The 26494-nt window shown below is 38.4% G+C and overlaps 3 protein-coding genes across 4 annotated transcripts; 2 read left to right on the forward strand and 1 right to left on the reverse strand.

The window, feature by feature from the left end:
* Window positions 1-6401: 6401 nt before the first annotated feature.
* LOC103950826 lies at window positions 6402-9507 on the reverse strand. Its single transcript, XM_009362066.3, has 10 exons — window positions 9148-9507; window positions 8967-9058; window positions 8748-8855; window positions 8554-8636; window positions 8026-8159; window positions 7831-7880; window positions 7654-7746; window positions 7042-7133; window positions 6819-6925; window positions 6402-6697 (listed from the first exon to the last, which is right to left on the reverse strand). Exons 1-10 carry the CDS (start codon window positions 9424-9426, stop codon window positions 6656-6658), a joined length of 1080 nt encoding a protein of 359 aa, XP_009360341.2. The 5' UTR covers window positions 9427-9507; the 3' UTR covers window positions 6402-6655.
* Window positions 9508-14969: 5462 nt separating this feature from the next.
* Window positions 14970-19852, forward strand: LOC103950831 (probable methyltransferase PMT2). Of its 2 annotated transcripts, none has more exons than XM_009362073.3 (7): window positions 14970-15194; window positions 15795-16440; window positions 16585-16795; window positions 16905-17199; window positions 17629-18000; window positions 18414-18491; window positions 19235-19852. In XM_009362073.3, the coding sequence occupies exons 2-7, from the start codon at window positions 15802-15804 to the stop codon at window positions 19458-19460; spliced, it is 1821 nt and encodes a 606-aa protein (XP_009360348.2). In that variant the 5' UTR covers window positions 14970-15194; window positions 15795-15801; the 3' UTR covers window positions 19461-19852. The 2 variants fall into 2 exon arrangements, with proteins under 2 accessions (XP_009360348.2, XP_048427842.1); XM_048571885.1 differs by lacking the exon at window positions 14970-15194 and adding an exon at window positions 15343-15454.
* A 1568-nt stretch (window positions 19853-21420) lies between these two features.
* LOC103950830 (protein PHYTOCHROME KINASE SUBSTRATE 1) lies at window positions 21421-23362 on the forward strand. The gene has a single exon (XM_009362072.3). The coding sequence runs from the start codon at window positions 21768-21770 to the stop codon at window positions 23265-23267; it is 1500 nt and encodes a 499-aa protein (XP_009360347.2). The 5' UTR covers window positions 21421-21767; the 3' UTR covers window positions 23268-23362.
* The last annotated feature ends 3132 nt before the right edge of the window (window positions 23363-26494 follow it).

The raw sequence follows: 26494 nt of genomic DNA on the forward strand, positions 1-26494 counted from the left end.
CTCATTCTACACTCCTCACAAGTGTATTTTTTTTTTTAATTATAGAAAATTTAAAGTGCAAAATGAGATTTTTGGAATACTAATAGCAATTCCCAAAAAATTATGTATCTCATAATTACATCACTTAAATCCTAATATTTGCCTAGATTATGTTAATTTGTGTCACTGTGTGAACTGATGAAGGTGAATTGACCCTATTACTTCGTTAAGAGGAAATAATTAGTTAAATCGGAATTTCAAGACTAAAGTATCTCACTTTTTATCTGGAATTGATACGATACTCTATTTAAGCTAATCTAAACTAAGAGGAAAGAGATTTATTTTCAAATGTATAAGATGTGCACATCTGTTCTAACCAATGCGCCCATGACCATTGCATAACCTTTCCAATTAAGAAGGTTGCATGTACATTTTTATCAACAAACAAGTGAGAAACACGGGCCAATGACATCTTGGAATACAACAATACTACTTATATCATAATATTTTCCTTCTTTATTTTCTCATTATTTTCTCTTTTGTTTGTACGTCTTCCTTGTGTCACGGGATGACTCTTTAAGCCTTCCGCCCGTGCGGCACTTAGACTTGAATACCTCGATGAACAAGCTAAGTAAGCCTTCGAAGCCTCGCTTCCCCGGATTGAATCACTAAGAAAGCTAAGATAGCTTGGAGAATGCCAAAATCACTTAGAAGATGGGAGAATGGAAGCTTTGTATTGAAACTTAGGAGAACTTTACAATTGCTTACAATTCTTGGATGCTTTGGCCAAATGGCCTTGCCTCCTATTTATAGGCCTAAGTAACCTCCTCAATGGAGGGTTCTAGAATTCCCTACTTACATCCAAAAATATCTAGTATAGTTCTAGATACAACTTGCCTAATCTAGATTGTTCTAGGTGAGGCTTGAATTTGTACACTTGTGTGGATTATTCCGGAATGCCCTAGATTATCTTGAACGCTCCGCCATGTTCTCGATTTTTCCGGGATGTTCCGGAAGCTTCTATGAAGACAAGGCTTTATGGGCTTAGATATATGATGTCTTGGGCGTTTTCTTTGTTTGTAACATATGGCCCGTGACATCCTCCCCCACTTAAGCCGTCGACGTCCTCGTCGACTCTTGCCTCTCGAATGTATTAATCAGGTCCTTATATTGCCATAAGGACGTCTCATTCTCCCAGGTTGCTTCGGAGTATGGTAGCCCTTTCCATTTGACAAAGTACTCCACATGCTTTGGTTGTCTTGGTCGCACCACGACACGCTTGGCTTCGATGCTCTCCACTTCTTTGTCAAATGCCTCCGTCATCAAAGGGGGTGCTCGATGAGACTCACCTCGGCTTAGTTCCTCATTGTCTGCATGATAAGGCTTCAAGTTGCTCACATGGAACACCGGGTGAAACTTGAGACGAGGTGGGAGTTCCACGACATAAGCGGCTTTGCCAACCTTCTTGATGATAGGGAATGGTCCCTCATATTTCCGCAACAAGCTCTTGTGCAAGCCACGAGTACTCTTGTGCTGAGATGCATTAAGTTTCACAAAGACTTGGTCGCCGGTTTGGAACTCCACATTCCTTCGCTTACGATCCGCCCATTTCTTCATCTTCTTTGAAGCCTTCTCCAAATGAGCTCGAGCAAGTTCGTGGGCTAATTGCCACTCCTTAACGGTTTTGAAAGCGGCTGGACTATTCCCCGTGTAGCCAGTCACGACCGTGTTCGGGGTCAAGGGTTGTTGCCCTATAGCCAACTCGAACGGACTTTTCCCCGTCGACTCCGAACGTTGCAAGTTATAAGAGAATTGGGCAACATCAAGTAACTTAGCCCAATCTCGTTGATTGGCACTAACATAGTGCCGCAAATAAGTCTCTAACAATGCATTAACCCGCTCCGTTTGTCCATCAGTTTGGGGATGAAAAGCGGTGGAAAAGTCTAACTTTGAGCCAAGTAGCTTGAAGAGCTCCTTCCAAAACCTACCCGTGAAGCGAGCATCTCGATCACTGACTATGCTCCTCGGAACTCCACAATACTTCACCACGTGCTTTAGAAACAAGAGTGCAGCTACTTCGGCTGTGCACTCCACAGGTGCGGGTATGAAAGTGGCATACTTGGTGAATCTATCGACCACGACGAAGATAGATCCACATCCATCAGACTTGGGCAAATGTGTGATGAAATCCATGGTTAAACACTCCCATGGTCTTGATGGGGTGGGAAGTGGTTCCAACAGTCCTCCCGGTTGCCTTTGTTCCACTTTGTCTTGTTGGCACACAAGACAAGTTTTCACGTATGAATCTACATCATCCCGCATTTGTGGCCAATAATAAGCATCGCTCACCAAAGCCAACGTGCGGTGAGTGCCAGGATGTCCTGCCCACATTGAGTCATGGCACTCCTTCAGGATTTCTTTCCTTAAGCTTCCCCATTTTGGGACATAGATCCGCTTGCCCTTGGTGTATAGCAGGCCGTCCTTAAGCCAAAACCTTCTTGTCTTCCCATCCTTGACAAACTCCACAATGTTCTTGGCTTGGACGTCATGTGACAAACCTTCTCGGACACGGCCCAAGAGATGGCTTTGCGGCTTAAGTACCGTAGCCATTAACTCTACTCGTCTACTTAGAGCATCGGCCACCACGTTCTCCTTTCCTTGCTTGTACTCTAGCTTGTAATCAAACTCCGCTAAGAACTCTTGCCACCTTGCCTGCTTAGGTGTGAGCTTTTGTTGGGTTTGAAAGTAGCTAGTGGCAACGTTGTCCGTCTTGATGATGAAGGGAGTACCAAGCAAGTAATGCCTCCAAACTCTAAGGCAATGGACGATGGCGGTCATCTCCTTTTCATGGGTCGTGTACCTCTTCTCGGCATTGTTTAGCTTGCGACTTTCATAGGCTATCGGATGTCCCTCTTGCATCAACACTCCTCCTATGGCAAAGTCGGAAGCATCAGTGTGCAACTCGAATGGCTTACTAAGGTCGGGCAACCTTAGTACAGGCTCCTCCATTAGGGCCTTCTTCAACCTCTCAAAGGCCTCTTGACACCGGTCTGTCCATTCCCATGCCTTGTTCTTCTTAAGAAGGTCGGTTAAGGGTGCCGCTATGGCTGAATACCCTTTAATGAATCTCCGATAGTAGTTGGCTAGCCCCAGAAAGGATCGTAGTGTTGGTACCTTGGTCGGCGGTTCCCACTCTTGAATGGCCTTGATCTTGCCCTTTTCCATCATAAGTTTCCCCTCCTTTATCTTGTGGCCAAGAAATTCTACTTCTTTTGTGGCAAATGAGCATTTCTCTTTCTTGACATAGAGTTCATGCTCCCGAAGGGTCTTGAACACTATGCGCAAGTGCTTGACATGCTCCTCCAATGTCTTACTATAGATAACAATATCATCAATGTAAACCACGACAAACTTATCAAGATAAGGATAGAATACCTTGTTCATCAATGTGCAGAATGTTGCAGGGGCATTGGTCAGACCAAATGGCATGACTTTATACTCGAACGATCCATATCTGGTCACCATTGCCGTCTTCGATTCGTCTCCAGGGGCTATCCTCACTTGGTAGTATCCTGATCGAAGATCTAACTTTGTGAAGTACCTTGCTTCACCAAGTTGATCGAATAAGTCGGCGATCAACGGAAGTGGGTACTTGTTCTTGATGGTAATCTTGTTCAATGCTCGATAGTCGATGCACAACCTTAGGCTACCTTCTTTCTTGCGTTGGAACAAGACGGGTGCACCATATGGAGACTTAGAGGGTTGGATGTAGCCAGCATCAAGTAGCTCGTTGAGTTGCTTCCTCAATTCTTCCAACTCGGGTGGCGACATCCTATAAGGTGATTTGGAGGGAGGCTTAGCACCAGGCTCCAACTCAATCGCATGGTCGACCTCTCTCCTTGGTGGCAACTTCTTTGGCAGTTCCTTAGGCATCACGTCCGCAAACTCCATAAGAACTGCTTCCACTTGTTTCGGCAAAGGCCCGTGCTTCTCCTCCCCTTCATTCAACATTAGGGTTGCAAGAAATGTGGCCTCGCCTTTATTCCAGGACTTGGCAAATTGAATTGCCGACAAGTGCTGGGTACACTTCTTGGCTTGCCTCTCCAATGACACCAGGCAAGGTTGTCTTCCGTCGTCCAAGATACAGAAAATATTGTAGAAGGGAATGGGAAAGGCTCGTACCTTGTCCATGAACTCTAACCCAATGACTACGCCATAGTCGTCCATCTTGACTATGGTGAAGTCGATCTTTCCCTTCCATGCGCCAATGTCTACTTGTACATTGCGCGCAATTCCGACAATGGGGGTGGTAGCGGAATTTACCGTCTTCACGCTACCGGGCTCCTTTGTGACTCGGAGGCCAAGCCTTATAGCTTCCTCCGACGTCATGAAGTTGTGGGTTGCTCCCGTGTCCACCAACACACGCGTCGTCTTGTCACCAGTCTTGACGTCGACGAACAATGATTCTCCCTCAACTTGAGCCTTAGGTTGTGGAAGGGTTGTTTGGATGACATTCAGCAGACGGATGCATCCCATCCTTGCATCGTTACTCTCCTCGGCCTTGTCCTCCTTGAAAGTCATGGCCTTAAGGGCCTTCTTTTGTGGGCAATCTCGCATCATGTGAGGGCCGTCGCATAAGTAACAAGTGGGTTGCCAAGACTTACCCTTGCTTTTGTTATGCTTATCGGCTTTCTTCTCCTTCAGTTTACTTGTCTCAGCCCCTTTGCTTGTCTCAGCCTTATCCTTCGGCTTATGTGCTCCCCCACTTTTCTCATGGTTACCCCTCTTCCCCGTGGACTTGGAATCACCTTGGTGGCTTGATCTAAACTCAATCAAGGATTCGGCGGCGGCAATGGCATCAGACAATGTTTGCACGTGTCTCCTTTGTAGTTCGAGTTTTGCCCAATTTTGCAGTCCACTCATGAAGTACATGAGCTTGTCTTCCTCTAACATGTTGGGCACCTCGAATAACAAACTCACGAAGGTGTTGACATAGTCTTTGACGCTCCCCGTTTGCTTGAGCCACCTTAGTTTCTCCTTGGCTTCGTACTTGGCATTTTGGGGATAGAAGTGCAACATAAGATCTTTCTTAAATTCATCCCAAGTGGTGAGGGAGAACATACCTTGCTCAATCTCCATGCTCCGACGACGCCACCACATAAGGGCATTGTCAGCTAAGAACATGGTTGCCGTTGCGATTTTGGACTCGTCATCTTCAAGCTTCAGGTACTTGAAGTATCGCTCCACGTTCCACACGAATGTGTCGAGCTCCTTTGCTTCCCTTTTCCCATTATAGGATTTGGGTTTAAAGGAGTCGATTACCTTGGAGTCCAACGCCTTGATTTCCCTCGGCCCTTGCACGAATTGCTTCACGACTGCTTCTTTACAAAACGCCACATCTCCCTTAAGTTCCCTTGTGTCTTTTATCTCTTCTTGAAGCGCCACAAACCTTGCCTCTATGTTGTCAAGGTGAACCTGGACTTCCCTCCGCATCTTGTCTGCCATGGTGTTGAGGGCGCCAAGGAGCTCATCTCGTAGCCCTTCCACGAAGCCACGCAGTTCATCCTTACCATTGTCCACCATGGTTTGGATTTCCTCCTTGTCGACAACGTCCTCATCAAGTCAAGTATCGAACTCGAGTATGGTTTGTTCCACCTTCTCAAGTCGCTCCTCCATGGTCTCCATCGATGCTTGCAAGTCCTTTAACTTTGGCTTGCTCTTGGCAACGTCTTGGACCTCGGCAGTACGCTCCCTTATATCGGAGACTCCGGACACCATCTCTCCACTTGCCATATCCTACTTTCCTTCAGTGATTCACGAGCTTGGCTCTGATACCAGCTCAGCTGTCACAGGATGACTCTTTAAGCCTTCCGCCCGTGCGGCACTTAGACTTGAATACCTCGATGAACAAGCTAAGTAAGCCTTTGAAGCCTCGCTTCCCCGGATTGAATCACTAAGAAAGCTAAGATAGCTTGGAGAATGCCAAAATCACTTAGAAGATGGGAGAATGGAAGCTTTGTATTGAAACTTAGGAGAACTTTACAATTGCTTACAATTCTTGGATGCTTTGGCCAAATGGCCTTGCCTCCTATTTATAGGCCTAAGTAACCTCCTCAATGGAGGGTTCTAGAATTCCCTACTTACATCCAAAAATATCTAGTATAGTTCTAGATACAACTTGCCTAATCTAGATTGTTCTAGGTGAGGCTTGAATTTGTACACTTGTGTGGATTGTTCCGGAATGCCCTAGATTATCTTGAACGCTCCGCCATGTTCTCGATTTTTCCGGGATGTTCCGGAAGCTTCTATGAAGACAAGGCTTTATGGGCTTAGATATATGATGTCTTGGGCGTTTTCTTTGTTTGCAACATATGGCCCGTGACACTTGGAACTTAGTCAACAACCAAACCAAAAAAGAGAACTTAGTCAAACAAAAGTAATACACTATACGCCGTAAATGGTATATATGAAAGCAATCCCACAGTACATTGTTTGTACGTTCTGTGTCACCACTGGTAGAGCCGAAAGTAGGTTTAATGCCTCTAATACATATTAACTTTTGCCTATTGATCTGGAACAAGCACCAAAAAGATTAAAGATCCTGATTTTTGACGACTTTTAAGCAATCCTCTGTGTCGATTACCATCAACGTAATACATATTCAACTACTATCCTATCAGGTTGTCTGCAACAGTTCCTTGATATCGTACCCTTGTAGCTGTCACATAAACAAGAAGATTGGTTTTAGCAAAGAAAAAGAGTACTTGATGCTTACCCTTCAGCTTCGGAATTCGGACTCAACTATAACCATAACTTACATACTCCGAAATCTTGTTTACCTGAAGTAAGGTCAGAAGCAAGATCACTCCTGAGTTCCAGAGAGCATGTATTGTGATGGGAGTTACAAGGTTGCGAGTTTGAGCATACGACAATCCCAGAGCAATGCCTATACAGACCATAAAGTATATGAGATAAAAATGTGTTTGATGAAACCTGAAGTACATTAATGTGCGCCCGAGGTGATGCACAAATATGATTTGATTTCTTTGGTAGACATGCTACCTAGCACAAACAGCTGGGGAAACTCTCCAGGAGTGAGATGTGCAAGTGCAAATACAGCTGCACTTATTACAATAGCCACTGGTGTAGGTACCCTGCAAAACACATTTTCAATGGCAATAAGATACTCACGAACGAACACTTGAGACCAACAAATGCAACTATACTAAAACAAGTGAAACTAAAAAGTTTTAAACCCATGCTCAGCCAACTCCCCGAAACCTTATGTAAAAATTTTGTATGATTCTGCCATTCTCCTACATAAGTACCTCAAAAGCAGTTTCTTCTACCATATATTTCTTATCCTCTACACTATTCCGGCTTTGCTCTTGTTAGTAGAAATATCCGATTCTGGTTGATTAACTCAGAAAATAAGTTTTAGGAGTGAACCAAATCACATTGTCTGGATGGCAACTTCCTAGTTAAACTAGCCCACAATTTTCCAAAACTTATAACCAATTCTACGGGTAGTAATTACCGGGAATATTTATAAACAATTGCAGGCAAGCTTTGGGGAAGAACTGTGCACGTTTATTAGAGAAATTTAGATAGAAATACTCAATCATTTTAGGCATATTATGCAACTCTATTAAACAGAGAAAAAGGGAAGTATACCATTTAGTCATGGAGACCATAAAAAACCCACGAAACACAGTTTCTTCAAGAATTGGAGCCAAAACTCCAGTGATGCCTAGCAAGCAAGCAGTGCTGCAACCAACATTAACAAGAGCTTAATCAATTTGCTTAATCCTCAAGTTCTAGTGATGAAAAAGAAAGGACCTTGTAAAGTACCTAATACCGGAAGATCCAATCAGTGGAAGCAAACTTACGAGAGCGTCCTTCTGAAATCATGTCAAAATGAATAAAACATATGGTCACATTAAAATTATAATTAAAAAAAATAATTTGCTTATTAATTTAATCCAGTGTCCATTGCATCCTATAATGAGATAAAGAGATAATAAGATAAATTTGAATAATTCAAACCTCTCGTTCTGGGCTCTCCCCTCTCAACAAGGACAATGCAGCCCCTGTCACTGCAATAGCAGCTATGGCACCAACAAAACCAATCCCTGCCCACAATAGCCATCCCTTCTGTAGATTGAAAGGTTCCTTCAAATCTGAAACGGTAATAGCTCATTATCTCTTTATCAGAAATGGTAATAGCTAATTAACTCAATTGGCCACAGTCTAGATATAGGCTTTGACAAACCAGAATCTGGCAATGATGAGCTTTCAAATCTAAATTTCGCAACTATATGTTAACGGAAGAAATACAGATAATTCATTGGGACTCAACAATTCACACATTCTATATATAAGCTACAACAAGAGTTATCTCATTGAGACATTTACCAAAATAATGGTACAACGGGAACCCTTTGCCACCGCTTTGCAGTGAAGCAATTAACAGTGAGCAGGGTGAACGACAATCCAACAAGAAGAAAATTTACGAGTGTGTTTGTGTTTGTGTTTTCGTTCTAGGATAAAGAAATAAATTGGAAAAATCAGTACCGTAGCGATAAACATCTTCAGGCAGTGGTTGGTAAGTGTTGGCAACGGTATATAGAACAGCAAGTACAGCTGCAGTTGTAATACTAGCGAAACAATAACCAAACCAATCAGACCATGTCGAAATTCGCAAAGCACGGTTATAAACACTGCAAAACAGCTCCTACAAGTAGAATTACAATGCGATTACGCATTACCCTTGATCAAGAAACAGTATCTCTGCCTTCTCATCCAAACTCAAATCCTGAATTCGAATGCCTAAATACGGTATAGCTGCTGCCTCTACCAGTCCTGTCAAAACAAAACTGCCTGGGACAAAAATTAATCTTTCGTCTTCTGAATTGTGATATATAATCCAGTATTGAATTAAGCACAATTATAGTAACATTAATAAGCTAATTAAACACTAAACCCACCTCAGCCCACAAGCAAGCGATGTTAACGACGCCGTTTGCCATTCCCAGGGCACATCCCACCGCTTCAAAATCCGCCACTGCGATTCATTTTCCTGATAGTTTCACCCAAAGATGATTACTTTAAAGTTGAAACTCTCTCTTCTTAATCTGGGTTCACTTGGTTGAAGCTGAAAGCGAGTACCTTTTCTTGGAAATCGCCTTTGGGCTTTCCTCCGCCGCTGAAAAAGCAAATGTACGGCAGATTTCTGACGTTTCTGGGCCATGAAAGCTGGGTCGATCGGCGCGGCGAGAAGCCGGCGGTGAAGCTTCTGCGGCCGTCGAGAAAAAGGGAGGGGATTTGGGTTTTGTAGGAAGTTGGCTTGGGTGAGTCTGATAAGAAGGAGAAGGAAGATTGAGCCACAGATGTGAACAGCGTGCACACCATTGCTGGTTTTGATATTGTATTCGAACTTTTGAGCATGCAAAGAATTGCAGAGCAGCGGGAGAGACGACTGTTTGAGCAGAGGGATAAGGCTGGCCTGAGGTTTGCATAATTTCACTTTTCATCCCGTAATGTTTCTAAAATTGCATTGAGCTCCCTGTGAAGTGTGAACAAATTGCTTGGGCCGTTTGGCTAAACTGTTTGATGGACTCCTCCGTTGTAGGCTGGTAGGACCAGGCCTAGGTGGGCTTTTTGGTATTTTGGGCCTTAGGCCGATAATCCGCTGGCGAAGGCTTTCGCTCAGATGCTTTTTAAATCGACTCGTTTAATAAAAATTTCAATTTAGATTTTTAAATTTCTATTTTAAATTTTAAATTTCTTCTTCATATTTTCCCTTCACATCTTAAACATAACACATGAAAATCAAACCCCCAAAAACGACGTGGTTATAAAACGGGTTATTGACTTCTCAGTTGTACAACTGCTATTTGATACTTCAAAAAAGTTATCTTATACTCATCATTTATTTCTTTGTCATTTTGACCAAATGTACAAGCCAATATGTAGTTTCATTGCTATAACTTTTACGTCTATAGTTGTGATTCTTGTAGCCGGCTCGAGCTTATACATTTTTTTTTTTTTTTGAAAAAAATAATATTGTAAACTATTCTAGTTTATGGTGAAAAGTCTGCTTTTTTTTTTTTTAACAAAAAATATTATTTATACTAAGTAGAAGGGAGTGAGATTAACCTCACAATGGACTACCAATAATGTGGTTAAATTCACTTTTGATGAAAATTGAACATACAAAATCTCACTTACAAATGAAAAATCTGAATTTAGATGCAATGAGGCGAACACTCTACCTTATCAAGTGCCCTAACTCATGTTTATCAGTATTAACATAAATTAATAAGCTATAATAATGTGCATGTCTTCGTCTGCATATTGATATAACCTCATGTTTTCTTTGTTGTCCGACCTAACATATGACCAAATGGACCACCATTTGTGATTAAATGGTTCCAAGCCAACTTCCCCCAAATTTAATTTCTGATTATAAAATGATTGGAAATTGGAATGGAAGCTGTTAAGTAGGATCCTCTGATCATACTTTAATTTAATTGATAATTCATGTGGAATTGGAATAATTCAGCAGCTTGATCCGATCTAAATCCGGCAAACTCTCTGACCGATTGGAAAACCAGGGAAGAAAGTGAGTTGTGTTCATGTTTTTGAGTCAAAATAAAATATGCATAAAGTCGTGTAGGGCAAATAAAATAATGAGATTAAACTTGTATTGGTAGGGGAATGGGACATCATGGTCACCCGCACGATCTCTAATCTACGTACAAAGCCGAAGTCCATTTAATATGTTTTTTTTAACATGTACGATATTATTTACGGTATGTGTGAGAAAGCAAGTCAATATTCATAGTAAACTAGCTATAATAATTTGATCTGAATTCCTTTTTGGCAATAATCAAACCAAAAATAAAAATTAGACCGTAGTATAAAACGGTAAAAGCGATCCAATATTTACCAATTTTAGTAATTTTGAAAGGAGGTTTGAATTTATTAATGATGGTGTTGCTTGCCTCTTGCCGCCCTATCGGTATTTGATTCCTTTTTGTGTGTTGTATTTGTAATGATCCCATTGCCTATTGCTAAACCCACTAATCAAAAACATGCCATTTGTACATTGAGCTTTTTTTTTTCCCCTCACCATCCTTAGGTAGTAAAAGTAGGCTTATTTTTTATTCAATGATCCTTTCAACTCCATTTCATGCTTACTTTACTCTTTAAAATGAAAATATCGTCACTTCACATTCTAAAACTCAAGTTTCACTTTGACGAGATTCCTCCATTTGATGAAAAGTTCGTCAAATATGCTGACATGCAAGGAATATTGCTGATGTGGCCTAATCTTTGAGAATGGTTGTCAATGAAAGAAGGGGACAAAGGGAAGAGAAATAGGAGGGGAGAGAATCATGATTATTTCAAATTAGGGACATGATTTTAGCATACTATTCTTTATATGCGCACCCTATGTTTGTTTCTGACAATTAAATCAAAATAAAGTAAAAAAAAAATAAAAACCAAACAAAAAGTGCAAATAATTTTTTGATTTGATCCTAAACCACCCCTCATAATTTATCTATGTTCATGGGAATTCTCAAATATTAAGAAAATTTGCTTTTTCACCTTTCATTATACACAATATACAATCGGCGACACTCAATGTTGAGATGGTCTATATGATAAGTTGATCGATCGTGGTAGGCTTTAGTTCTATACATCGGAGCAATTTGAACATCTCTAGATCTAGTTTTTAAATGATGGTAAATTTAACTTTATGAAAGTCATGATTATTGAAATGGACTTTAATTATATAGGATTAAAGCTGACAAGTGTTATTTTATCAAACTTTGAAGAATGTAATAATGTATGAGAGTGGTGATCTATATTAGGTGATACGCCATATGCCAATAAGTCGTCTTTGCCATCTCCTATGAGAATTTGAGCGTTGGGTGAGGATTTCGCCTAATCATTTTGATTTTTAACTTTATACGTGAAAGTTAATCATTAATCAAAGAGTGCAACTTTGCTGTGATGGTCACTCTCGTTGACTATTATTAGATTAGTTTGGTTTAATTGATTTAATATACAGATTTTGAAATTCAAACTAACATAATTGAAATCAATAAAAGGATGAGCATCAACCTTAATCAATGTTTAAAATATCAGTATTGGTAGAATATATAGATATGTAAATGGGATGAAATATCGACGGATATATCAAATATCGACATTGATGGAAATATCGATATGCATACTCAAAATGAAACTTTACGAATTGTTAAGCATTGGTTTGAACGAAATATAAGAGTTTCTCCAATATTAAACATGTGTTAGAAATATCAACGCTATATGTCAATTTTAGCCTAAACTTAAGAGTTTATTTGATCTAAGGTGAAGTTTAAACTTCGCCGATTATCCCATTTCCATATATTTTTCTGATTTTTTTGATATTTATATGGAAATAACAGCCATTTCGAACAAATTTCAAACTCTACCCTCAATTCAAGGATGGAAAAAATGCGCTATTTGAAAAGTTGTTTTTATATCAAAAATGCTATTTGTACCCTATATATAATAAATTAGTGAATTCTATCTCTATTAAAACGAGAATACAAACGATGTAGCACTTACACTTTTTTATATATAAATTCCCCCATTAATACCAGAACTTCCGCTCTATCCAACGACCAAAAATCGTGGAGAACCCCCTCAATTCTCAGTCTCTTCATCGTCGGGTATTGGAATCGCACCTTAATTGCAGCGTGGGTCCCAAGCACTGTCAAGGTCCAAACACTGTTTTTTGTTTGTTGGACTCCAAGCACTTCATAATCAAATAAAGTTTAATAAAAAGTTTACCCAAAATATAGACGTTCTGTCATACTTCACTTAAGCTAAGCAGGAAAACATGAGCTACTTAATATTACGATATAGTGATATTTTTTTTATTAATAAGTAAAAATTCTTAAGTTCGATTTTTTTTAAAAAGACGAATTTGAACTATATTATTGTACATACAAGTACGAGTAATGTGCTTCACATTCATGATTAAATTATTTATAAACATAACAGATGTTAAGAAAGAGAAAAATTAAACTTGGTACTTCAAATACAAGATAAATGCTATTTTGTTTTTTTGAATGAAGATAAATGCTATTTGCAAACTCTTTCTTGTAATTTAGATTACTCTAACTTAGATTCCCTTGCAAAAAGAATATATCTCCACTAATTAATAAAACATTCATTGTCAACCAATATCTTATGAAATTACCAGTTTAACCCTCTAATTAAAATAGAATATGAATTAGAAATATGGGGCATAAATGTAATTTCACACAACCAAATTTTGCTATTTTTTTTCAAAACCTCACCTACATGTGATATTAAAATACCTCAAATATTAAAAAAATAAAAAAAACCAAAAACAAAAACCTACCACTTCCTCCCATGTTATCTCTCTCTCTCTCTCTCTCTCTCCCCTTCTCATTTTCTAAAAGAATGTGTTCATACACACAAAGTGTGTAGGCAAATACTAATATTAATGATGAAAACATATAATTTATTTATATTATTTTGTCATTTATGGGTTAAATAATAAATATTCACTAAAACGAATTATAACGTGTCTTGTTAGAATGAATTCCATTACTTTGAAAGATGTCGTTTTTTTTTTTTTTTTTAAACAAAGCGAGATCTAAATTCCTATAATATTTAGAAAAAAAAGAGTATATATTGTCCGATTAATTGGCTTAAGGCATACTGCGTACATAGTTAGTAAAATACATAACAAATATAATACATTAAAATTGTGCGTATTATTCAACAACTTTGTTATAAAAAAAAACATTTTGAAAACATTAGCCACGTTTAAAATTTAATATTAAATTTATATATTTTCAATATCATATTAAAATTACGTATAAAATTGTGAATTTTGTATATTTTATTAAAAATGTGTCAAAATAATGCGTATTAAACGTAAAAAAATATGTTCGCACGTGTATAAACATGTATGGTACTTTTGAGTTATAAAAGACGTGCAATTTAACGAACCATTAAAACATCTTAAAAAAATAAAACTATTTAAAAAAATACATTTGTATGTGTATAAGATACTCAAATTTACTAATTATGGTTGCGTAGTTATAAGTTCAATATATTAAGGGATGTGATATCCACATATTTTTTTTTACTTCTCATATCATTTTTTAATTTTCAGATGTCGGATCATATGAATTAAAAAAGATTAAAAGATAAAAATTAACAAGAAATTAAGGATAAAAATTAACAAGAAATATGTAAAGAGTAAAAATAGATGTGAATAGTATACTCGTATATTAATTTGTATGAAATATGACCAAAATTGCTCATATTAATTTTGTGCATTCAGCTGTCGTTCCTTATTTTAATTGGTCAATTAATGGTGAGAGAGACCATGATCGCATCTTGTCATACAATTTTTTTATGTTTTTCTTTTCATTTTCTCTCCACTTTTAAATAATAAAAAGATACATGAGAAAATCCAGCTCCCCATATGAATGTGACAACAAACTCTTAAATCCACAATTCAGAAAAGGATCTCATCCCCTCCGTCACGAGAAATTTTCAGTTGTGACGGAAATATGAATAATATATCATGAGTTTTTATGCAAGTAGTGAAAAATTTAAAATTTAAAATTATTAATCTTTTAACGCACATAACCCAACATTTATATAAGAACACGTGATACATGAGAAAATTTTAAATAATAAGATACATGAGAAAATCCAGTTCCCCATATGAATGCGACAACAAACTCATAAATCCACAATTCAGAAAAGGATCTCATCCTCCGTCACGAGAAATTTTTAATTGTGATAGAAATATAAATAGTATATCATAAGTTTTTATGCAAGTAGTGAAAAATTTTAATTTTTTAATTATTAATTTTTTAACACATATAACTCATTATTTATATAAGAACACGTGACGTGATGTACCACTTTCAGAGGCTTTGCGTTGCGTCTCCACCGCCATCAGTGAATCCTCCACCTCCGCACTCTCTCTCTCTCTCTCTCTCTCTCTCTCTCTCTCACATAATATCAATTTCTCACCTCATCATTCGAACACAGAAAAAAGAGTGAAGATTTTCTCTTTCTTCTTTTGCTTTTCCCCCTCTTTTTCCTCTGATACGTTGGAATGTTGGATAGATCTCGACCCTCTGCTGGCTTTTTCCTTAATGCGATTGGTAAGCGATCTAAGCATTCGCACCCCATTTTTCTTATGCAAATTTCAGTAATCCGTGTTTAATCAGCTGCTTAATTACTAATTAGTGGTTGTTTTGGGTTAATTAGAGATTGATCCTTGGTGTTTGATAAATTTAATTTGAACCTCAGCACAGTAAAGCTCTAATCTTTGTTGGATCTCATTTGGGAAACAACAAACTGTGGAGTTTTAAAGCTCCAAGCTTCTCTCACTAGCTATTTTAAACAAGCAGAGCATTACCCAGTATGCAAGTTTTGTGCTTTTTATTGTAATTTGACCGTATTTGCTTGCTTTAAACGGATGCTTAATTTGTTATTAATGGATGCATTTGGATAATTAATTAAGCTTAGTGCTCTGCTATTTTGGTTAATTGGTTTGTCCTTTTTCTTGTAATTGTAAGTTAAGCAAATCCAATGCAGGTTTTACGGTGTTGTGACGTAACAGACGCACTTAAATCGTAATTAGACACAAATCTGTGATGGAATGTTTGTGTGTGTGTGTGTGGTGTTGCTAGTTGGTAGTGGATTTGCATTTTTTGGATTTCGTTTTCTGTGGCAATTATTTAGTGTGGGAATTATTTCAGGTGTTCAATGGCTCCGAAAGCGAACGCAGATGGTCGGACTAGGAGCTCGGTGCAAATTTTTATTGTAGCTGGTTTGTGCTGTTTTTTCTATATATTGGGTGCTTGGCAGAGAAGTGGTTTTGGGAAGGGAGATAGTATAGCTGTAGAGATCACTAAGAATGGGGCTGACTGCAGTATCATTCCAAGTTTAACTTTTGATTCCCACCATGCTGGCGAAGCTGGGAATATCGATGAATCGAAGCCCAAAGTTTTCGAACCGTGTCATCATAGTTACACTGATTACACCCCATGCCAAGATCAAAAGCGTGCAATGACATTCCCTAGGGAAGATATGAATTATCGAGAGAGGCATTGCCCTCGTGAGGAAGAAAAGTTACATTGCCTTATTCCAGCACCAAAGGGGTATGTAACTCCATTCCCCTGGCCAAAGAGCCGTGACTTTGTACCATATGCCAATGCACCGTATAAGAGCTTGACTGTTGAGAAGGCTGTTCAGAACTGGATCCAATATGAGGGTAATGTATTTCGATTCCCTGGCGGGGGAACGCAGTTTCCTCAAGGGGCAGATAAATATATTGATCAACTTGCTGCTGTAATACCAATAAAGAATGGGACAGTGAGAACTGCACTGGACACTGGTTGTGGGGTATGTTGTGTTCCCCCAATTCACTGTTTCTTTAGCCTTGATTCCATTCTTTTATGTTTTCCCGTTCTCTTATCTGGGAGAAAATTTAACATTTTCTTCTGTTTGTTTGATCCATATGATGTAACAATGGTGTATTTTTCTTAGGTTGCCAGTTGGGGTGCATACTTGTTGAGTAGACATGTTCTGGCCATGTCATTTGCGCCAAGAGATTCCCATGAGGCACAAGTCCAATTTGCTCTTGAGAGGGGTGTACCTGCAGTTATTGGTGTTCTGGGTACAATAAAGCTGCCGTATCCATCCAGAGCCTTTGACATGGCTCATTGTTCTCGTTGCTTAATTCCATGGGGAATAAATGGTAAGTATTAGATACACCAAACTCAGAGCACTTCTACTTGGTATGAATTGTTGATATCTAATAATCAGCAGTCATTTCTGACATTAAATTTACTATTTGGTATGTACAGATGGAAAATATCTCAAGGAAGTTGACCGAGTTCTTAGGCCTGGGGGTTATTGGGTGCTTTCGGGTCCTCCAATTAATTGGAAGAATAATTACATTTCATGGCAGCGTCCCAAGGAGGATCTTGAGGAGGAACAGAGACAGATTGAAGAAGCTGCTAAACTTCTTTGCTGGGAGAAAAAGTCTGAGAAGGGTGAAACTGCCATTTGGCAGAAGAGGGTAGATTTTGATTCATGTGGAGACAGACAAGATGCTTCCCGTGCTAACTTTTGCAAAGCTGATGAAGCAGATAACGTCTGGTATTTTCATGTGCTTAAATTTTGTTTACCATTCTCTTTGTTTTTAATACTGGGAGGCCTTCGTGCAGTTACCAATTGACAAGAGGACATTGATTCTTTTTTTGGTCTTCCTGTATAACTTTACATGTATCCAACTTGTGTTCTCAACTTTTAAATGCCAGCATGTATAGGAGGATGATAGAAAAATATGGGGCAACTACTTTAAATGAACGCTAATGGTGTTCCAACGTTGTTACCTTAAAGTTTTTAGCAGACAGGGTTTGTTGTCATCTGTAATGAAAAGCCTTGCAGAATTATTTTTAGTTAAAAGGGGTCCTGAGGTCTAGCTGGGTTATAATTAAATCGCATGTTTGTGCTTTAGCTTATCAGCTTATGCTGTTAACATAGATATATTTTTTCTTATTTTTTCTTCATTTTGGTTGTTATCAGGTATAAGAAAATGGAGGGATGCATAACTCCATATCCTGAAGTTTCCAGTGGGGAGTTGAAGCCATTTCCAAAAAGGCTTTATGCTGTTCCCCCCAGGATTTCTAGTGGGTCTGTTCCCGGAGTTTCTGTTGAGGACTATGAGGAGGATAACAAAAAATGGAAGAAGCATGTAAATGCTTATAGAAGAATCAATAAACTAATTGACACAGGAAGGTATCGCAACATTATGGATATGAATGCTGGTTTGGGTGGTTTTGCTGCAGCAATTGAATCTCCAAAATTGTGGGTCATGAATGTGGTGCCCACAATAGCTGAGAAAAATACGCTGGGTGTTGTATATGAGCGAGGATTGATAGGCATCTACCATGACTGGTACCCTACTCTGAACTTTTCTCCCCTGTCTAATTATTTTCCTCTAAAGCCTCCTCTTTAGCAAATTCTGTTGACATTCCTATATTACCATTCAAGTATATTACATGCTTCCTAGACTGCTTTCAAGATAACCATTATTTCCTTTCCTGCTAAAAATGTCTTCCGGCAGCTGAACATTTGTGTTAGAACTTAAAACATGTCAATAGAAGTGCGTGTTGAGTATTTTACAGTGTGCGAATGGCTTTTTCCAAAATGGTTTTAGAAGTGAATTATATATAACCATCTTTTTTTCATGAAAACGAAAAGTTCCTGTGATGTGTTAAATAATTGTGAGGTCCTGGAGCAGATCTCTCCTTCCATTTATTTTGTTTGTTTATCAATCATTTTATTCTTTTCTGGTGACGCTATATCAGGTGCGAAGGTTTCTCTACTTACCCAAGGACATATGACCTCATTCACGCCCATGGTGTTTTCAGTTTGTACGATGGAAAGTAAGTATATCTTCATTAGTTTTTGGCTTTCTTTAGTGCTTTTTTACTCCAACGAAGAAAACCTTGGCTTATTTGGTGTAATACCTAATTAGATATTCCCTATGTTACTTGGCCTCAGTACATAGAAAACTGTGTTAAGCTTGAATCTATGGCTGGTTTCAGTTAGGATGGATTGACGTTGATAATGTTAAGCTCATTTAGGTCAACCCGACATTCTGGACTTGTTTAGCATCATTCAATCTTGGCTATCTACCCTTCATGCTTTTTCTCGGTCGAATATTGTTCTTGAAGCTTATTGGATTGGCCTGCCTTATTTTTTCAAGTCGAACGATTAAGATTGGTTAATACGGTAAACTTTTTATGAAGTTCTTTTACGGTCCAACAGTAATTTCCCTGAGCACTTCGCTTATAAAAGATGGTACACGAAGCCGTTTAGTTTGAGGGTGAGGTGATTCTTTTGGTTATGATGGTATGTGCACATGTAACACCAACTATTTATTAACTTGTCATAATAAGAATCCGACTGTAGTGTTGCGAAATCATCTTAATGAGGGATAGTATATGTAGATCCAATCAGGGGTAATTGTTTATGTACTGACGGGGATCCCATACTTGCAATAGTAGAGGCAGAACTAACCACTTCAATTTCAGATTGTTTCTTATGCCAAGACCAATTCACTGTTTTGCTTATTCTTTCCTTCTGCTTTTCTGTGACTGAGTAAGCTGTATTGAATGTATCGCAGATGCAATTGGGAAGACATTCTTCTTGAGATGGACAGGATTTTGCGGCCAGAAGGTGCGGTCATATTCCGCGATGAAGTTGATGTATTAATTAAGGTGAAGAAAATAGTTGGAGGAATGAGATGGGATACTAAAATGGTGGACCATGAGGATGGTCCCCTTGTACCAGAGAAGTTATTGGTTGTTGTCAAGCAGTACTGGTTTGGAAACTCCACCGACACGCAATGAACGCCTTAAAGGACGGCTTCTGATATCGTGGATCTAAGCTGGCAATGTTCTCTGTTACAAGTCCTGACAGGGATGTGTATTTTTCCAGTGAGCACTTTTACTGCCCGAGTACTGAGTACTACATACGGAGGAGGGCTTACACAATCTATGTTCGCTAACTATCTTCCGCCACGTTCCTTTGTAGCATTTTATAAGTAGACAAAGCTACAGAGGTAATATGCTTGTATGTTTAGAGTATCATTCATTTTACAGAACCCCTTTTGTTAAATCTGTACGCCGTGGAGGCCAAAATTCGATCAAACACTAGCTTCCTTAGTTGACTGTCGAATTTCAGATGTATGATTTGCACTTGCAGCCTGCAGTTTAATGAGTTTATCTTTTTATTGATTCAATTTCCTCTCGAAACATCGATATTCTCTGGTTTTTAAGGTTTCCCTTCCTTTTTTACCACTTTATTATTTTCGCTTGTATGGCTTGTAAAATCGACATGTGAATTGCCTAAATCTGGCTGACTGGTGTTGAAAAGGCAAAAACCAAGAACAATTGGAATTTATTGTGATGGGATGGAATTAGCTTTGTTGGTTTAGAAATGAATTCAAGTCTGCGTGTAGTATTCATATCGTCACCACTTTTAATTTCATAAAGTGAAATTTTTGTTCGGTCAGTTTCATCTCACATTGGATATGAAAGTCTTACGATAAAAGTTTAAAAGCTCTTCGGCCTCTCCAATCACTGTCATACCGGCACGGTAACACGTTACAAAGAGTCTCTTATCATTGTGTTTCATCAATTATTGATGATAATTTTTCTACGGATCAGAAGAAAAAAAAATTGACAGATCAATGGTATTCCGACTTCAGTAGACACCGCAATCTGTGGATACCGAGACAACAAATTCTGTGTGTCTTTGTATTAACAGAGGAGGATGGGTGCTATTTCTTTATTTAAATGGCTTTACTTGTATGACAGATCAACTACAAATTATTATTGTTCACATACACTTCATATTCTCTAGAAATTTAAAGGAACGACTTAGAGGTTTGTAGCTTGAGAAGTCGAGATTATTTATCTATGTGTCCAAGGTTTTGTGCTCAATTTCAAAAGAAGATAACTCAAGAAGACTGAAATCGCATTTTATTCGCCAGAGTCGTTCTAAAATGACTCGATTCGCTAGAAATTTTAGAACAGTGGTCATAACTCATTTTAAGAATATTAATCATGCATCCAAAGTCATGTACGTGTTATGTATAGGTAAAAAAAATTCAATAGGGTAGTATGACCATGTGATTGTATAATATTCAGAATCCTACTTCTAAGAATACCTAACCAATCACGTGATCGGGTTACCCTAATGAAGTTTTTTGTATGTACATACAGAGGGTAGCTCTAGGTCTGTTGTTAGTCATATCTCCTTTAAGAAAGAATCAGAAGTTGAAAATTTTCTTTGGTATTATTGGAACCCAACAAGTTGGTGTGAGCTTGTTATATTTGTAGGCGTCCAAAATGTTCAAATAAGAACCATGTTATATGACATCCGCAAATATGGAAATCGAACCAAACATTTAACGTACTGTATATTTGGCAGATTTCTTGGAAATTTATATGTCTAGTTGATATATTATACAGAGTAATGCTAAGGAGATCACATATTTATACTACATTTGTGTGCTATATCACGTGGTAAATAATGCATATAGGTAATATCTAATAAGATAAATTTATTAATTGACGTGACATGTACATATCATTTGTCACATTAAATAATACACATATAATATAAAAATAAGATCTTCCCAATATTTTCCTATTACATATAATGGTAACCGAAAACCAATGATTTTTCCTCTCGTGAAAAAAATGACAAACTGTCAAATTAGGCAAAGAAGCAAGCATGTCCCTACCCTCTGAATGTACAACTTTTCATGTTCCATGATAAGCCTCCGCCTCTACATATACAACCATAGTTCTCAACTAGCTCTCTCACCAGCCTTATCTTCTCTAAGCCTCTGAAATATTCAACAAAAACCCTCCTTGTCAATTCAATTCCTCCTTCAATCCGATCCATCTTCTCTTCGGTTTCAAAATTTCGAACTTCTGATTTTTTTTCTCTCTTTTTTTTTTTTCTTTTTGTAGTTTTATGTTTTCTCCTAGCCTTTGGAAACCAATTTGTTTTCTCTACATTTTGTTACATAGAGTTTGTTCGAGAATTCAACCCTGCACTCGAGTTCCATAATTCGATTCAACTCAGCTCCACCAATATTACTTGTCTCAAAAAGGTTTCTCGGAGAATTTTGAGTTCTCTTCTCTATGGCCATTGTTACCTCAAAATCAACTAGTAAGGCGAACCTCTCGCAAACTTTTCCCTTCGAGAACGCCGTCGCCATCCGTGATGCTTCATTTTCTTCATACTTTAGCGGCATTGAGAAAGCCGTCGTGCATAAACTCGCCGATCAGGCGAGCAAGGAGCAGCAGCATAACAATAACAATCACTTGGTAGCAAAAAAGGAAGCAGCTGACGATGAAGAAATTGGAGTGTTCAGAGCTGAAAAATACTTCAATGGAGTAATAGATGAGGAGACAAGCGTCACAAGCCCGAAAAGCGGCAGCAGCAGCACAAATAAGTACCATCATAACAAGGATAAACCAGTGAGTATGGATCACATGAAGATAAGGGTTCAGCCGGGGACTCCGAGTGTGCGTTCTGAATCGAGCTGGAACAGCCAAAGCACCTTGCTTCGAAGCGCGCCAAGAAATCCTTACCGGACAAACACAACTACGGGAAACAAACAGAGGAAGAACTTCTTTGCCAGCCTTGGCTGCAAATGTTCGTGTTCAGATAAGAATTCGGTTGATGTGGATGAACACGTCGGTGAGATCAGCTTCAAGAAGAACAATGGTGTAAACACAAGCTGCACGACAACACCAATTAATCATAAACCTCCTGGTGTGGCAGAGATTGTTGATGAAGTTCTAGTTGATATGAACAAAAGCGAAAAGCTCGAAAAGTTGGGAGTTGAGTTGGGAAGAGAGAACTGTTTTACTTTCCCAACTTTAAAATCCGGGGCGGGGAGTTTGCCGCCGAAGATGCTTCCCTTTCACCAAGCAGAAGAGGAAGCAGAGAAAGTGAGGAAGTCTCTGGAGGTGTTCGGCTCCCCTGTGTTTGAGAAGCAAAATAAGTCTTTCGCCCTTGGAAAAAAGCTCACAATGCTGCCGCGGGATGAGTTTCAGGCAAGTTCTGGTGGTGTAATCTACAACAATGAGTCGGATAGTGATGCAAGTTCGGATCTTTTCGAGATTGAAAGCCTCACCGGCAAAGCAAACCCTTTTCTTGCGCGGCAAGCATCAGATGCTGGCTCTGCGACGCCAACGAATTGTTATGCGCCGAGTGAGGCGAGCATAGAGTGGAGTGTGGTCACCGCCAGCATTGCTGACATATCCATGATGTCCGACTTCGAAGATCAACAGAGACCAGCGAAAATGGCTCCGAATTCTACGAATGCCAATGCAAGAATGAGCAAGGAAATTCCGAGGCACCACTCCGGGGCACTGTTGGGTTGTAAGAGCCATAAATCTGTGAAAGTTGCAGGAGATGCACACAGAAGTACATATCAACACGAGAAGAACAATTTCGAACCACAGATCATGCGCCGCCGGGCAGAATCATACGTGGCAGGGACAAGGTTTCAAGCTGAGACAACTAATAAGCTGGCAGGCTTTGATGCCAGAGTACAAGGGCAACATGCTCTTGCAGCACGGCCGCTCCCTCGTTCACATTCACCACATGCTTCACATCTTTTGTTCATGTAGTCAAGTAAATCTATTTATTGATGCAGTGTATATAATGTATGGACCATAATTTTCTCTAGTAGTAGTGATTAATTCCAAAGGCTGCTTAAGTTTTAGAGTACGGCAATGTATGACATACCTTACAGAATTTAACGGCTGGATGTGCGCTTAAGAATTTAAAAAGTATATCTAAATCACTTAAAAGTTAGAAGGCAATGCATACCATACACTGTCACACGTGCCATAATAAATGCCACAATACCTAGTGTATGACATACAAAACTAAATTTAACGTATGACATATATTATTAAATTTAATGACTAGATAAACGCTGGGTATCCGATTTCAATACGCAATAGCTCTCTTTATGTCTGTATCTAACTAGTTTTCTTACTAGTTCCTTCCAACCTTTTCTGCAAGGAAAATGCAAGATTTTGGTGTATGTTGCTGGCGTATTACAAACAAATTGGTCTGCAGATTGCGGTGCAAAAGGACTTTTCTCCACACATTCAAATGCTTCCTCTTCCATGACATGCTTAGAAGGCTACAGATCTATCTTTCTTTTTTCTTATATTCTCGTGGATTCAAAACCGAGGTTCCCAACACTCCACTTTCAGTGCTTCACAAAAAAGCAGCTTAAACGGGAAGCTAACATGACCGAGTTGTCAAATCTTTATTCCCCCTTAACGACCACACCTGAAGTGATACACACACACACACACACACACACACATATATATATATATTTATATATATATATATTTATACATCTAAATTTATTTGAACTTCACAAAAAAGCAGATTCTAAACAAAGGTTAACTGTTAAACAGTTACAAATCTTTTACACTCTTTCATCCTTCACAATTGCTTTGAACTTCAGTAGAAACAGAAATAGCAGAAACATTGGATCCGGTTCTATGAACAGAAAGCTGTCCATCATCAGAGACAATCAAAACTCAATCAGACCCCGCACTGGGATGGATTTGCTTCCCACTTGTAATAAGTAATCCGGGTGTGAAGCATGCATCTGGTCTTTATAATGATTGTCAATATGAACAGACGTCGTATATAGAGAATTTACATTGGTATTAGGAGCAAATATTATATAATTTAGACAATATTTGGTTCAGGCAAGCCATAGTCTGAGTTATTCCTTCGTTAATGACAATGTAACACTAGTTCACTAGACCATTCCTCATTCAATAACGATGACATTATTTCATCCTAAAAATGTGATAATCACAACCTTTAGTTCCCTTATTATCATCTAAATATCATATCTAAAAAATTCATTCACTTTGAAGACCGTTAAACCATTCATATACGTCGAAAAATAAAAAATTTATGTAACAAGTAACATCCTTATTAATCGTCAATTTAAATCCCTCAATAATCACACATAAAGTGATTTACATTAGGGTCCTCATGGGAGAAGGTCTTGGGTGCAACACCCATAGGTGGTGGGCAATGGGGGTGGTGGGAGTGGGGTGAGGTCATTATCTAGGATAGTGGTGAGTTTCAAAGAAAGCGGTGGTAGGCTATAAGGGGGTATATTGTGTTTATGTATGCACATATACGTAATCCAGGTACCGAACTCCAGAATTTCTCCCCTCATTAGGGCTAGAAAGATTCATTAGTTAAAAAAAAGTTCAACCATGAAGAGCGGCCAGAAGCCAGAAAGGTTCCCATGTGCTCCTGAATACAACCTCCAAATCAAATAATTCACTCAATTTAGTCTTCTCTTACTATAATTTTCCATTCTATCCAGCTATGTACTTTTTAATGTCGATCTTTCAATTTTAAAGGAAGGAATGTCTTCCAAAAATGACATAATCCTCACCATGAAACATTCATACCCTCATTAAAAACCAGAGAGCATAATTGGATAAGCATCAAAATCTGCAATAACTCGCTTATAAATACACTGCCCCATTTCTTGCCCTTCTATTTCAAGTGCCTGGGCCAAATATTTTATGATTTATTTGTCCTAGAACTCATCCTTATGATTTATTTCAGTCCTAGAACTCATCCCAAATGAACAATAATATTTTAGGACGTTTATCAATATTTCACTGAGCACGTTTATTAATGTTTAAGTAATAAATCAATCATTAATTTTTATATTCTTTAGTTTTCAAAGTTTATCTACAAATTTAATCTTCCTAACCATTACTCATCAGAAAGACGTGCATGTGCAGATGTAAATTCAAGAAGGAGAAAGTCGTTGAGGGCCTCGGGGCCATGAATGCGAGAGAGGACAACATCGAACAACATCAATCAAACACACCGCATAAACCCTGAGGGGTAATCGGATCAAGTGTTTACTTCTAATTGGAAAACGTAACCATCTTCATCTCTTTTATTAGAGTAAATTGTAGTAATGGTCTTTCATTTTTAATTAAATTGGAGCAATGACCATTTAACTAAAAATTCATTACCATTGGTCCATCAACTCATCAAAACGTGTAACTATGGTCATTTTCGTCAACTTCGTCAGAATTTTGTCAAAATGAGTTATCTTGGAAAGACCATTGCTTCACTTAGATTAAAGTTGAGGGACCATTTTTCTAGTTGGATTAAAGTTGAGAGACCAATGGTAATGAATTTTTAGATGAGGGATCATAACTGCACGTTTTGATGAGTTGAGAGACCAATGATAATGAATTTTTAGTTGAGAGATCATTGCTTCAATTGAGTTAAAATTAAGGAACCATTGCTATAATTTAATTATTTCATTAATTTAGGTATATAATTCAAGAAATGAGCAGATCCTCCAATCACATCCGTTCATCATACACCGTGCGGCTAGTTTTCATTATATACTGTTTATATTTAATTTTAAATTAAAAAAAATTTACAATGAATTTTGACCGCACGATATGCGATGATATGCGATGAACGGATATAATAGAAGGATTTCCAGGATCCTCACAAAGAGAATTCAGAGAGAATCCTCACAAAGAGAATCCGAAGAGGATCCTCATTCTGATTCAAGCACCCACGTTGAGGATCATGATTGTGACTGTAAACTAAATAGGAAAGCGTGGCAAAGTACGCACCCCATATCTTATTGAATTTAACAAGTGAATCTGCGCTGAAAAAATTAAAAAGTACGTCTAAACCACTTAAAATTTAGAAGGTGCATACTGTACATTGATTCATAGTCACACTTGCCATAAAAACTCCACAGTACCTTAGTGTATAACATACAAAATTAAATTTAATGTATGACCTACATTACTGAATT

This window comes from the organism of the source record quoted next, unplaced genomic scaffold, assembly GCF_019419815.1.
Source record: "Pyrus x bretschneideri cultivar Hongxiangsu unplaced genomic scaffold, Pyrus_bretschneideri_v1 Contig6, whole genome shotgun sequence".
Taxonomy (NCBI): domain Eukaryota; kingdom Viridiplantae; phylum Streptophyta; class Magnoliopsida; order Rosales; family Rosaceae; genus Pyrus; species Pyrus x bretschneideri.